General features: G+C 37.0%; 2 protein-coding genes across 2 annotated transcripts; both read left to right on the forward strand.

The window, feature by feature from the left end:
- The first annotated feature begins 174 nt into the window (after positions 1 to 174).
- On the forward strand, positions 175 to 1240 carry LOC120110021 (wall-associated receptor kinase 2-like). The gene has a single exon (XM_039123983.1). It carries the CDS (start codon positions 467 to 469, stop codon positions 1238 to 1240), a length of 774 nt encoding a protein of 257 aa, XP_038979911.1. The 5' UTR covers positions 175 to 466.
- Positions 1241 to 3949: 2709 nt separating this feature from the next.
- On the forward strand, positions 3950 to 5782 carry LOC108511561 (wall-associated receptor kinase-like 1). Its single transcript, XM_017844600.3, has one exon. The coding sequence runs from the start codon at positions 4176 to 4178 to the stop codon at positions 5154 to 5156; it is 981 nt and encodes a 326-aa protein (XP_017700089.2). The 5' UTR covers positions 3950 to 4175; the 3' UTR covers positions 5157 to 5782.
- The last annotated feature ends 8944 nt before the right edge of the window (positions 5783 to 14726 follow it).

The following is a 14726-nucleotide window of genomic DNA, read 5'->3' on the forward strand; positions in this document are numbered from 1 at the left end:
GTAGAGAACGTGCTTATAGAGCTAAACCCTATATGATTTGCAGCTGTTTGCTCCTGTCCGGTTGATACCATTGGAATGGGGCATGATAACAAGGGCTTTTTATTTTTTTATTTTTTTTTTTCAGTTGTTGTTTTCATTAGACCAGCTGTCCAATTTTTCCAGGTTGTTGGCACATTGCAGAAATATGGAAAGTCAACATGGTCGCCGTCGAGTTTGATTGGAGGGGAGAAGCCAAAGGGGCCAGAGAGATGATTTCACACACAGCGCCCTTTTCCACAATTTTTCTTGCCCGTTGATTTGCCCGTTGACTACGATGACTTCTCTCCTCCATTTTTAGAGTACTAAGTGCTCCTTGATTCTCTCTCTTGCCTTCTCACAAGAAGAGCCTTGTTAGAGCTAGCCTTGCTGCCATTTAAGTGGGGCTAAACAGACACTAATCTTGCTGGGGAAGGGAGTAGCCAGAGACATGATTTCCGAGCTGTTGCTGATTCTTGAGCTGCTTCTATTACTGGTGGCAGCATCGCTCGGTACATACACGTCGGGGGCCGAGAACTCATCATCTCCGCTGACCTGTACGAGCGTTCCCTACCCCTTCGGCATATCCGGTAAAGCTTTGAAAGGCTTCGAAATAAGCTGCAATGGCAATTCTCCAATTCTGCATCTAGGCAAGCATACTTACGAGATTGAAACCATCTCGTTGCTGCAAGGCAATCTGATCATCTACGCTAGTGCTATTGCTCGGGGCTGCGAAGGAAACTTCATTCGAGGATCCGGCTGGATCAACCTGGAGGGAACCCCCTATACGATATCGGACACACAGAATATGCTGACGATGGTCGGTTGCGACGATCTGGCAATTATTAAAGGAAGCCGTAGTAACTTGACAAGCGGTTGTGTTACCTTCTGCGACTCCGTTCACAGTGTTGTCATGAGCGGACGTTGCTCTGGCTTGGGCTGTTGTCAGGCTTCCATCCCTAAAGGTCTCAAGAGCTTCAACCTCACGTTCGGAAAACCTGGTAATCTCATAAACGCAGTCTTCAATTCTACCGCGGGCAGCCAGGCCTTCCTTGTTAACCAAAATAGCTTCACATTCTCGAGTGAGAAGCTGTGGGGTGGTGTATACCACAATCAAACTTTTCAAGTGGTGTTGGACTGGGCTATTGGGAAGGAGCAAAAAAGCGAGAAAGAAGAAGGAAACCTACGCTTGCAAGGAGAACAGCTACTGTCACGATTTAACTAATGGGGTCGGATATCGCTGCAATTGCAGCCAAGGATACTATGGAAATCCTTACATAGGATGCGAAGGTATGCATCAGTTTACATTTCCATGAAACATTATATATATACATACATACATATGGATATATACAAAAATATACTAGTTTTTTCATAGTACTCCCAACTCTATTCTTCACCAAGGGCAACCCCAAATTTTCTTGTTTACTTCCTTAGAAAGCATTCTCCGGTATATAAGGTGTTTGGCAGACCCTACAAGCTCTTTTTTCTCTGTTCTTTTACTTTTATTATTATTTTTTTGAGAACTATCCAAGTCATACGTCTGGGATAAATGCATGCCACGTTTTGAACTTGGAATCTATTTCCAAATAGATAATGAAAACAACAACATTATAACCCAGTTTGCAACATCTTAATAATTTACCTTTACTCTTACTCTACCTTAATATATGCTTGTTAACCCATTTCCTGTGGACTTCAACACGTTTTTACTTTTACAAGATATTAATGAGTGCGAGGATCCAGAGCTCAATCCTTGTGTGAGGCACTGCATCAACGAGCCAGGAAGTGTTTCCTGCACCTGCCCGCATGGCCGAAAGCAGGGAAGTGGCTGCACGAATATGGTGCCACTAGGAGTTGCTTTAGGTAACATATTTAAATTCTCTTATAATTACTAAATGGGAAGCTATGCCCAGAGGCTAGTTATATGTTTTCATTTATGCTTTATTTGGTCTGATGTTAACTGCTGGAAATACTCATGTTCGTTTGCCATGTTGGTCCACTCCCCTATGTGGGATCTGTGTGATAATCTTGTCATAAACTTGGTGATTGCTAGGCTTGTGCATCTGCCAAGTCGGCCAGATTCAACCTAGCCCAGGCCTAAATAATCTGATCTGATCCTTAAAGAGACCAAATTAAACATTTATTTTTCTTTCTTTTGGGTCTTTTGCGTATATATTCTTGTAAACATGTAGTATATTTACCTTTTGAAAAACACTATTTACATACATGCTCTTAAAATAATTTTGTCTTTACAATAACATCCATTCTGTGATTTTTTAATCAACGTTGTTGATATAAAAATTTTCATTTTAAGTATAAAATGCCAATATTGTCTTTTTACATCAATATCTATAAAAAATTTTGATATTCAATTATGTTGTAAAGAGCTCTTATTTTTGCATAGGTTTTTCAAGAATCTTAATACAAAAAGGGCAATTAAATCCATTTTATACTGAAAATAATTATTTATTCGTACCATCAACAAAAAAAATATAACAAAAAGGTACCGTTACAAAAACAAAATAATCTAAGGGTTATATATGAAAATGGAAATAAGAATAAATATTCAATGAGCCGTATTTGCAAGGGTGTGTATGAATTTTTTATTTTTATTTTTTTTTTGTGGGGTTAGAGGCAGTTGGTAGAGAAGGAACACAAAGAGAGTCAGGGAGAGGAGGAAGTGATTTTTGGCTTCAAGATTTATGCTAGCCACATGAGGTCAGCTTCAATTTACTCTCATTATGTTTATGTAAATGGGAACAGATAATCAGGAGTAGTTCTCCACCCATTATTCACATATATAAAGTGAGGGGGGATGAGGATGCATCTGATAGAGTTTCCATTGTGATAATTAGAGATGTACAATTTTATTTTTCTTGAATTTTATTCCCATAGACATGGAACTTTATATAGTTTAATGCCACTACTATTCCAAAGATAAAAATTCACTGAAAATGCAACCTATAATTAAGTTAATATTTCATAGGTAGTAACTTAACTAAATTTTCTTTGAACTTTAAGCAGTTATATTTTAGTGTAAAAGGAAAGTTATAGAAATTGAAATTCAGAGGAAGAAAGAAAGTTATTATCTATTGCTCATGTTCTAAAGGATTTATGAGATTTCAAACGATGTGTCTGTATATTTTCAAATGATGTAACTTTGAGTAATTTTTGTAAAACATTATAGAAGTTTCGTAACAACTAATAATTACATAAGGGTTTTAAAGTTTTTAATATTTCTGATAATAGACTTTTATTAGAAGTAACTACCTAACAAAGTTTTATCATTATTTAAAACTTTTATTATTATTAGGAGATATTGTATGATATGCCCATCTTATCTTGGTTTTGGATTATGATGTGCATGGGACCCGTGTTCAGATAATAAAGGTTAAAACCTAATCAACAAGGTTGTGATTGAGTAGAGTTCCAAAAGAAAGTGCTTGACAAATAAATTATCTTATTTTTTTAAAAGTTATCAATTTTTCATATTTCTTCTCGAACAAGTCTAATCATTATCTAATATTTAAAAAGGTAATTTAAAGTATCTAATTAATCCCATATTTTGTTTTTTTTCAAGAGAGGTGGATGGGGGGAGAAAAAGAATTTTGCTATTAAGATTGATTATGGTTCTTGTATAGTTTTACTACCATACCCTTATACTATGGATATGGTGTTGTCATCCAAAGCTGCACACATGGCATGCCTCAGCTCTTTGATTATATTTTTCTCTCAATTTTTTTTTTGAAAAATTATTTTTCACTGAACAGCATAGTTATATTATTGCTAATGAGATGTTTTAAGCATATTTTTAATCCTTACAATAATAGAATTTAATAGGTCCTATAGAAATGTGACGTAACATTTTCTTCAAATGATCAAGGTAATATCAAGCAGAAGTATTTGTTGGTTTGTTTTCTTTCTGATCAAACAAGCTGACAATTATAATGGTAAAACTCCTAATATTATTTAAATTTTCAAAGATTAGTAATAAAACCATGTCATGCACTTACTGTAAAGAACTTTCATAAACTAAGATTTTTCAAAACTAAAGTTCCTATTGCTTATATGCAGGTGTGGGATTAAGCATCTTATTTATTCTAATCATTGGAAGTTTGTTGTCATGCTGGGTCTCAAAGAAAAGAAAACTAATCAAAATGAAAGCGAAGTTCTTTCAACAAAATGGAGGCTTGTTTCTGCAGCAACAAATCTTAAATCAAGATTCTAATGCAACAGTGAAAATCTTCAGTATAGAGGAACTTGAAAAGGCAACCAACAACTTCAATGAGAGCCAGATCCTTGGTCACGGTGGATATGGTACTGTATTCAAGGATGTTTTGCCAAGCCAGAAAGTTGTCGCCATCAAGAAGTCCAAATTAGTTGATGAGAGCCAGATTGAGCAATTTATCAATGAGATTGCAATCCTTTCTCAAATAACTCACAAGAATGTTGTTAGACTTTTGGGTTGCTGTTTAGAGACCCAAGTTCCACTGCTTGTGTACGAGTTTATATCCAATGGAACCCTATTCAACCATATCCATGGTGAGAGTCAGGTTTTCTTAATGCCATGGGAAGACCGTCTAAGGATTGCTGCTGAAGCGTTGTTGTATCTGCACTCAGCGGTTTCAGTACCAATCATTCACAGAGATGTCAAGTCTGCAAACATACTGTTAGATGAGAATTATATAGCTAAAGTATCAGATTTTGGAGCTTCGAGGTCAGTCCCATTTGATCAAACACATATAACCACCCTTGTGCAAGGGACATTTGGATACTTAGATCCGGAGTACTTCCACACAAGCAAGCTAACAGAGAAGAGTGATGTCTATAGCTTTGTGGTAGTTCTTGTAGAGCTGTTAACTAGAGAGCTTCCGGTATTTTTTGCTAAGCCAGAAGATCAGAGAAATCTAGCTTTTTATTTTACATCGATGTTTGATGAGCAGTGCCTCCTTCAGCTGGTAGAGCCTCAGATTGTAAAGGAATCTGGAATGGAGCAACTCTTTGTGGTTGCAAAACTTGCCAGGAGGTGCTTAAATTTGAAAGGAGAAGAAAGACCAAGCATGAAAGAAGTTGCCATGGAGTTAGAACGACTAAGGAGGTTCCATAAGCAGCAGCTAGCTCTCCAAAATCTTGAGTAAATGGAATACTTGCTAGATGGGATTGGACCTTCAACTGGTTGCGCTAAGGAAAGCTGAATAATATAATTTAGAAATATGTTAGCTTCCATGGATCTCCCAAGGTGATGAATTTATTAGAAACTTCTCTCTTTCTAGAGAGCTGTTGAGATATTTTCTATGCTATTGATGCTCTCTACCTTACTAAGCAGATGTTGATCAAATTACTCTTTGAACTTTGCATTTTGCTGCTATCTCTAATTTATATATTGTACTATGGAAGATTTATGTGATAAAAACTAGCGATCTAGCTATATTTATTAATGTAATTATTTCATATTGTACACTTGACTATTTAAATTTGTCCCTGACATACTGTTTGGTGACATGTACTGAATACTAGTAGTTGAATTTGTCATACTTGGATGAAGTGTAAGTGCTGAATACTATTGGTTGCTTCTAGAGTTCTTAGTGCTTGTTGAAAATTAATTACATATTTGCTTGTCTTCTGTTAGATAGTTTTGGTTAAATTGATTAAAGGGTCAAATATAATCTGTTTGAAAGCATGAACAGCATAGAACAAATAAAATATACCGAACTAATACTCCTAAATTATTTAGGATTTTACATATATACCCTTGCAGATATGACTTACTATTTATTTACCTTTCAAAATTCACTATTTTTATATATATCCTCAAATCTTTCTATTTTTGTAAGGGTAACCCTTTCGTAAGATTTTTTTTTTTTACAGATGGTATTAACAGATAACTGCTTTAAGTAATAATCAAATTTTTTATCATTTTGCATCAGTACCCTTTAAAGATAAAAAGATAGCTCTTGACAATATAAATTAAATGTTAAATTTTAAGAGTATTAATGCAAAAGGGTAATAATGTCCTTTATATTTAAAATAATATTTTTAATACTGTTAGTCAAAAATCGAATAGGAGATCTATTATTGCAAAAATAAGATGATATGAGAGGTTTATTTGCAAATAGTGATTTTTAAAAGGTAAATACAAAATAAGTTATATTTATGGGGTTATATAGATAAAAGGCCTAATTTATTACAAATTTTATATAAATATGGACTCCTACAATTAATGGAATAGATGTCATTGTCGACTACTAAAATCAGCAAGTTGCCATTCTCTTAAAGAAAAACCATTCCCTAATTCGTGCACCCAACTTAGAGAACCTTTTTAATTATACTAGTCGATTTAACTAGACTTCAGAAAAATAATAAATCTCCAATGAATAAAAATTAAATATATGGGCAAAATGCCCCTTCTCAAACTATGCGTCTCTACTACCACTTTCAAAAATATACAAATATGGTAGAGGAAGGTTGCTTTTGCAAACTGAGCATCTTCTCAAAAGTGGCTTATCCTTTGTACTCGCGTCCGCCATTGGTGCAACCACGAACCACTCCATTGCGCTAGTTGAAGCCCCAGCTTATCTCCACTCTAATATATTGAAGTAACTTAGTGTGTCAAGAATAATTGATCCTAAATACGTAATATCATTGCATTGAGCCTAAATACATAATCGTTTCGGATTAATTTTGGAAGTCTGAAATCTCATGGGAACTTCATAGGTTGAACCCCGAAGTCCTAAAACTGGTGCTATGTTCATCCAACTAGGAGTCTTTTCCGGGTTTGTTTGGGTTGAAGGCAGCCACTGCAAGATCCAGATTACACAGGCTCTTCTTTTCCTCCATACTCCACCTTGGAAGATAGGAAAAAGGAGAAACAAGGCAGACAGATCATGGAGTTTCGTTGCATTAGATTCATGGAAGGAGAGATGAGGAGAAAGAAAGAGGCCGAATGAAAGGATTGCTTGTTTTGAGACATCCTTTATGAACTACTCCTCAGACTGCCGGCCAGATCCATAACAAGGTTCAGGTGTGCCTCCAAGCTATTCATGGCCATCTCCTCGGATCCATCCTTCATTCAATCTCATGCACTCCACTCTCTCTGTTGCTCGTCATCCAGGCAAAATGCAGGAGGCGATCGGTCAAAGACATCAACCTTAACTCCATCAATAGCGATGACAAAAGTGAATTTGCTCAAAACAAGAATGAACAGAGATGGACTTGGTTGCCTCTTGCAACTTGCCATCTTAATTCAAAGAAAATCGATGGCCCAAACCGAAAGAAAGGAGGAGAGAGAGAGAGGAGTGGGAAAATCTTACCTTACCTCTGGCGAGCTCCCTCGACGCGACGAGGTGAAATCCTTCTGGCTGAAATCGAACGAGAACTCGACGCGATCACCGGCAATTGATCAAGAAGGAGGGGTGATGCCAAGAGGGAGGACGGATGGGCCTTTTATATGCCAACTCATGGCATTGCCGGAGTCCTAGTTGCCTTCAAAGTCCGCTCCTTGCCGGAGCCAGAAGTCTTCCTCCGGGCACATGGCCCAAACAGCCAGCCCAAGCCCAACAGACTGGACCGGGCCCAACAGTTACGAAACACCTATCATTTATATGTGGTTACGTATCTCTGATTAGTCTTCTCCGATCACGGGCGACGTCGGCATCCATCACGTCTTGCATGTCTTGGTTTTGTCATGGTAATAATAAAAAGACGGAGAGCTTGACCCGTTTCCTATATTCTATTAACACATCATTCTCTTAATTTTTCCACGAAGACTCGGTGGCTGCAGTTTGAACCGAGCGAAGGCGGGGACCAAGGTCTTCCAGGCTGCCTTCACCACTTATTTCCTTGGAGAGATTGCGAGTGTGGAGGATGAAGCCAGAGATATCCTATGCTTGACTTACTTGATGGAGGAAATTATACGGCATGGCGATAGCCAAGTTGCAGGTGCTGCCAAGCTACCAGTCCGGCCTACATGGTCCTCACCATGCATGCATCCTATTTAACCAGATGATAAGAAGGTTGAGTAGGATTTTCTTATCCTTTCATGTACAATGGCAAAACCAGACTCATTGAAAAAGGATTGCAATCAGCATATTTACTAGATGGAAGATAATTGCATATTCCTTATCAACCATTCATTTTCCAAACCAAAATGACTTAATTTGCTACACGTGTCCTTCGATTTCTTTCCTCCTTGTGTTGTGTGTCCTTACAAACGAATGATTGGACCATTTAAATTTGGCTCAAAGTTCAAAAGATAATTAATTTTAGATCCGAATTGAGTTAAAAAAGATTGGAATGAAAAGTTGCATGAAGACAATTATTTAAGATTTCCGAGATACCTTATGATTTATCACTCTTGAGTGGTTAGATTTTTATTGATATTTGATGTACTTGTGCATATTGTTTATTTGAACAATATTGATAGTCGATTTATGATTTTATGATGTGCGTAATGATTTTTTGCTATTTTCAAACTTATATTATTGTGTTGGTGTAGATGTGTAGAAATTCTTATTGGAGTTTAAAGCTCACACTACCTTTTTTTTCTTTTTTTTTTCAAAGTTGCAAGATGCTTGATACTTGGCTGTGGTTAGAATCACTAGTGAAAGGATGAATAGATAAACTATCACTAAAACTAGTTGGATGATTAAATTTTGTAGTTGTACCAGTTTTGTTATTTGTTATGAATTGAAAATTATTGTTCAATAATATTGAGGTTGTAATAAATTTTTAGACCTTGCATATTTTCTAGGGCTTTGCTCTAGAGAGTATCCAGTCGTATCACATAGCTAACCCAAGTGTTGGGTTCGGGACACGAGGGAAATGGTATCAGAGCTTAAGGTTTAAGATTACTAGGAAATGTGGTATACGTGGCATCAAAATTTTGCTAGGGTTTGCACGAGAAGTGATTTATAGGATTTGGCTTTCGACGAGCAATTATGTCTCAGTTATAAATTGTGGGGTTTGACCAATTTTATTAACTTGCTCCATCAAATTTCTTAAAAAAATAGTAAAAAATAGAAAAATTGGTAAAGTAGGATTTGGCCCTTTTTCTTCTATTAATCCATCTTAAACTGAGAGGTGTAGACTCTATTTATGCTGGTGAGACCCATCATTACACAATTCAAGTCAGATTCTTGTTCTAGTCGAAAAGGGATAAAGCATTCCTAAGTTAGACCGTGACTAGTGGAAACAATCGTAAAAAACTAAAATTCTACAAGAGATAGACTCGACTTTTACATCAACTTTGCTTTTAGACTCTATATATAATTTTTTTCGGATTGGAAGATAAGCCCAATCAAAATCTTTCTCAGAAAGAAAATTTTTAATTCGACTAGCCCATTTTGACATTCAAATGACAGAATTTAGTCTTTATGGCTTGGTGTATTACAGCCCACATAAGAGATCTTGAAAATGTTTCTAATTAAAAAAAAAAGATCATCTCAATCAAGCGTTGTATGGCCAAGTTATGGTCTCTGAACTTTTAACATGCGATTTAGTTTTCCAATATAACGAATCTCACCTCCGAACTTTGTCCAATCATCTCCATAGTAGTAAAAGTAGTCCATGTTAAGTATGTTAAGTCTAGTGATCCTTTTAGATCATTATATATCAGCCTTAGAAATTTAAACATGGGACTCAACAAGGTTTCTTGCCATTTAAGAACTAAATCCTCTGACTCATGCAGTCTAGTCAGTTAATGTGTCAGTTTGTTTCTCACAATCAGCCATGATGTCCATAACTTTCTGCAAGACATTTCATCCTTAAATAATCAGTAAGATCGTCCTCCATCTTGGGCAAATTTCTAATAAGACTAACTTGGAATATATTACCCTAGACGAAAGATATTCTTGCAGCCGCTTCTCTGCTTTCTACCATCACCAGCTGTTCCTGATGGACAGGTGAAAGAAATACTCGCTGGTATATATGTTGATGCATTCTTCCTTGCAAGGGTTGGTTTTTTGATCACTGCACTCGTCGACATTTGGCAGGTCAATCAAGAAGACAACGTAGTCAATATCAACAAGGAATTATTTGGCAGAGAAAAATTTTAACGTGGACTAGAAACAAGAGCAAGACAAATTGCTACAGCAGCAGAAGATGAGATATGCTTGTGATTGATAGCATGATTGGATTTTGGTTTTATTCGAGTGTTACTGGAGATTTTCATTTTCTTTTTGATAATTATATCGTCTCACTTGCTTGCTTACATTATCAGATAACTAGAGCTTCCGTTTTGGATGGTGAAATTTGTATTGTATTTTTCTCTTCTCACCGGTGATCATGTTTTAATTTGGACAATCAATGTTCTTTCTTGTAATAAACAGGTTAATGTTATCTTGGTTGTGTAGTTCTTTTGTTTGAAACAATCAATAATATTGAAACAAAAATGGAACTTGCATAGGTTGTCCAAGTTATAGCATGGCAAAAATGAGGAAATTAGCAATAATCTGCATCAGGAAATTAGCAAGCGCATTCATATGAGTAATGCTCAATATAAGCTACAAGCTGATTCTCATAAGCGTGATAAAACATTTCAAACTGGGGATTATGTTATGATACGTATTCAGCCTGAGCGGTTTCCCTCTGGAACCGTCAAGAAACTGCAGGCTCGTAGTGCTGGGCCCTTTCGGGTATTGCAACGAGTGGGTACTAATGCTTACGTTCTTGATCTTCCCTCTGATTTTGGTATTAGCTCCACTTTTAATATTGAGGATATGGTTGCTTACAAGGGCCCCCTTTCTATTCCTACTGATCCTTTCGCTCCGCCATCACTTGAGCTTGATGATACTCCTATTCTTGATTCCATACCATCCCTGACCAATCTAGCTTTACCACCAGCACAAAAAGAACATATTGTTGCCATTTTAGATGAGCAGACTGTTTCTACCAGTGATGGGGGTGTTCAGCGTTTTCTGGTTCGTTGGCGAGGACGCCCGGAGTCTGATACTACTTGGATTACACGTGCGGAGTTACAGCGCATTGACCCAGATCTTTTGGAGTACTACCAGAGTCATTCGTCGGGGTCGACTTCTTCTTACCCGGGGGGAGTTGGTGCGGACACGAATACTGGACTGATTGCTTTGCGGGATTATGGTTATCGCAGGAAGACGGTCCAGCCACTTTCATTGTGGCTGGATTGATTGATTGATGTTTTTCTTTTTATTATTTATTTTATGTAGGTAGGATTAATTTGCATATTGTCTTGTGGACCTCTTTTGAATTGTTTTTTTTTCGTTGGGACTTATTTGTTATTTGGTGGCCCTATATATATATAGGGCATGCATTTGTTTATTTGGAAGGAATTAATGCATGAAAATTAGTCTTCTTCTTCCTCCTCCTCCTCTCCTCTTTCCCTTCTTCTTCCCCTCTTCCTCTTCTCTTTTTCTCTGCATTCCAATCCCTACATCCGTCCTGCATCATCTTTAAATCAGTTTCGATAGCTTCTATCTTTGTTTGACCTACCTACATACTTCTTATATAGTGAAAATTAATATTAAGGATATTTTAGTCCGACAGTAGTACATCCAGTGGACCTTAGTGAATTTGATCTCAACTTTTCATGACTTATGTTAAAACTCTCTGACTCTTTAGCTAGTATTTAAACAGCCTATTTTTTTGTTTTTTCCAAAAAAATAAATACTTTAGTTTCTAAAGATATGAAGTACTAACCTCTGTTTCATATGATTATAATCTCTAAGATACATAAATGTCATCATAATACCTTTACAATTTCTCTGGGATTTCAATTCATAGTGTTGCTGAAAATTGGACTCGGGGGTGACCACTGGGTGAGAAGGGAGGAGCTCCGTCGTCTGGCAGTGGGTGGCAATCCGTCGGCAGGCGACATCCTCCGCGGGGCCTGCAAAAAGCCAGTGGCCGGGGTTTCCGGCGCCGGCCCTCCGATGCCTAAGTCAGAGGAGGAAAAGATATATCGAAGAAAAATATGTCCAGAGTTTTTTTGTGTCCAGCCCCCTTCAAGGTAGAGGGGTTCTCCTTTTATAGAGCAGCGCTGGGTTACCTGTGATGCGACGGAACCAGGTTGCCGTACAACTGAGCACGTCGCATGAGTTGGTGCACGATCATGTGAATTAATGCCTTACCGTAGGGGATGAGGTCGGAATCAGAAAGTTGTCACGGCTGACTGGAGGCAGCCGAGCTAATTTGCCGTGGAGGACTGGAGATCCGTAGACAACAGGTGCCACGCGTATTAATGGTTGAGTAAGCCGGAGGTCTGCAGAGATCATGCACATTAATTGTTGAGTAAGTCAGAGGTCTGCAGAGATCATGCGCATTAATTGTTGAGTAAGTCGGAGGTCTGCAGAGACCATGCACATTAATTGTTGAGTAAGCCGCTCAAGGCGTGGTCCCAAATCGGGCCGTAGGAGGATGTGACCGCAGCGGGCAGTCGGCGAGGTCCAGCTTCTGGGACCGGATGCCTTCCGAGATCGGGTGCCTTCTAGGTCGGGCGCCTTCAAGGTCGGGCGCCTTCCAGGTCGGGCGCCTTCCAGGTCGGGCGCCTCCGGCCATGTGCTGGCGGCCTGCTCACGTGCTTTGGGACGATTTATTTTCCCCCAACACATAGTAATCATTATATGACTATTGTATAACAGTGCAGTAGGAATTTTCATTATTTCAGAAAATGACACCCTTATAATGACACTGGCAAGAAAATGGAAAGACCTTCAAAAGAAAATAAAATTATAATAGCCAGATAAATGTATTGCAACGCTTTTGCTATTTTATAGCACTTCATGAGCCCCCAAAGTTAGAGCTATTGTGGCTTGCTGAATCCTATTTTCATCCATGCTTGAGCCCTAGCAATGAACCCCATATGGAACTCCATTCTTAATTAGCTGAAAGGCGACCTCTTATTTCTTTTTGTGGACGTGGGCTTTCTCATGATAGTATTGAAAGATGATAGCATGTGGAAATGCATAGCTATTACAAATAAAATTCTACCTTAAGTTATTGAATTAAAGTCAAAGAATGAACCCCAGTGACGATGGTACGCACAAGATAATAAAAATATTTAGTTTTGGCTGGCACGCATGAGCTTAATGGTTAAGTTATTCCTTTTTCCTACTCTAGTTGGTGTTTTTATTATTTTTCCTTTTCCTCTCTCAATTTCTGTTTTATCATTCAAAAGTTATAATAAAGTTGCCGAAATTGAATAGTGCAATCTTTCGTTCCTAATTTTTTTCAATAATTTTATATCAGGTGACAATCTCTGGCCCCGGGCCTCTGGCGAGACAGCGACAACTTCCACAGGTGGCAGGCTCCGCTTCATTGACGGATCGATCGGGACAGGCACAACCGCAAGTTTGAATTTTTATCATTTTCAACTCTTTTATATTTTGATTTGTTTGTAGCAACTATCTTAATTACTTTATTTGATAATATTATATTTAAATTCAAATGTCTAATTAAAAAATATGAATGTGGGTATGAAAAACTCAAAAAGAAAGGAAAAATCGAAAAACTCATTCAATCTCAAAAAGAAGCTCTAGATAGATTTATTGTTACAAACAAATAAAACACCCCATCAAGTTTAATTCAGAAATTAGCAACAGAACAAGTATCCGAAATAGAGTTAGAAGATGACATAAAAAGAACGAAATAAAATGAGATTGACAATCAGATTCATAATAGTATTTTGCTTTTTCTTTCTTTTTGTCTGTCTACGTGTCTAGATAAGCATATGGGCCGCATCTATCAAGCTCCTTAAGCATGGTGTGTGCTTGTTCCTTTTGCTATGATGGATAATGTGTAGCTGTTGCTCGAGGCTTGGATTTGCTTGCAGCATTGGCAATTGTTCTATTTGTGGATGTAGGGTTGCTTGAGAATAAGTTTTACCTTTTCCCGTCACAAGTAGCCGTTGCTGATTTCCTATTTATGGATTTCCATGCTTCCTGCTCAATTGTTCTTGTGGCAGAAAATCTCCTGATAGCCTAATGAAAATAAGAGCACCCAGAGGAACATATTGCCTTGTGTATTTGCTAACAGAACTTCCTGGAATACCTGCAAGGCTATCTTGATCATTGGAAAGAATCCTTGAAGATTTATATAAAAGATTCTAGAGATGGAAAGATTGGGTCCTTTTCTTATGAGAAAAAGAGCATAACAAATTTATGAAGATAGAGGTCAAATAAAGATTACCATGTTTGGTCTGCATCATTCATAGAGCCATCCTGTTTAGAAAGAGAAGATAAGAAAGTTTTGAAAAAGTGTTATCTTAATCTTAAAATTTTTTTTAAAACATGATGAATATTCTGATATTGATGATCTTGATCTGTTTTAAGAGTTAAAAATTTTGAAAGAAGTTTTACAAATAGAAACTAGTACTCCTATTGATACTTTAAGTTTTATTAAAAAACAAATTTTTTTCCAAATGCATGCATTGCTTACACAATATTGTTAACAATACCTGTAACAATTGCTTCGGCTGAAAGCATTTTTTCAAAATTAAAGTTGATAAAATCTTATTTGTGGTCAACTATGTCACAAGAAAAATTAAATAGATTATCTATATTATCGATTGAAAATAGTATTTTAATGAATTTTGAGTACAAAAGTTTGATCATTAATTTTGCATCTCAAAAAGCTAGACGAATTATTTTTAAATAAATTTTTAAAGTCTTTTTTACTTATTAAAATTTTTTCATTATTTTTTTTAAGAAAAAGGCATTTCTAATTAGTGAGCTTACTTT

Source organism: Phoenix dactylifera, chromosome 2 (assembly GCF_009389715.1).
Source record: "Phoenix dactylifera cultivar Barhee BC4 chromosome 2, palm_55x_up_171113_PBpolish2nd_filt_p, whole genome shotgun sequence".
Classification (NCBI taxonomy): domain Eukaryota; kingdom Viridiplantae; phylum Streptophyta; class Magnoliopsida; order Arecales; family Arecaceae; genus Phoenix; species Phoenix dactylifera.

Bases quoted from the DNA above. Each gene is read 5' to 3' on its own strand.
- LOC120110021 (XM_039123983.1), top strand. From the start codon at position 467: ATGATTTCCGAGCTGTTGCTGATTCTTGAGCTGCTTCTATTACTGGTG.
- LOC108511561 (XM_017844600.3), top strand. From the start codon at position 4,176: ATGAAAGCGAAGTTCTTTCAACAAAATGGAGGCTTGTTTCTGCAGCAA.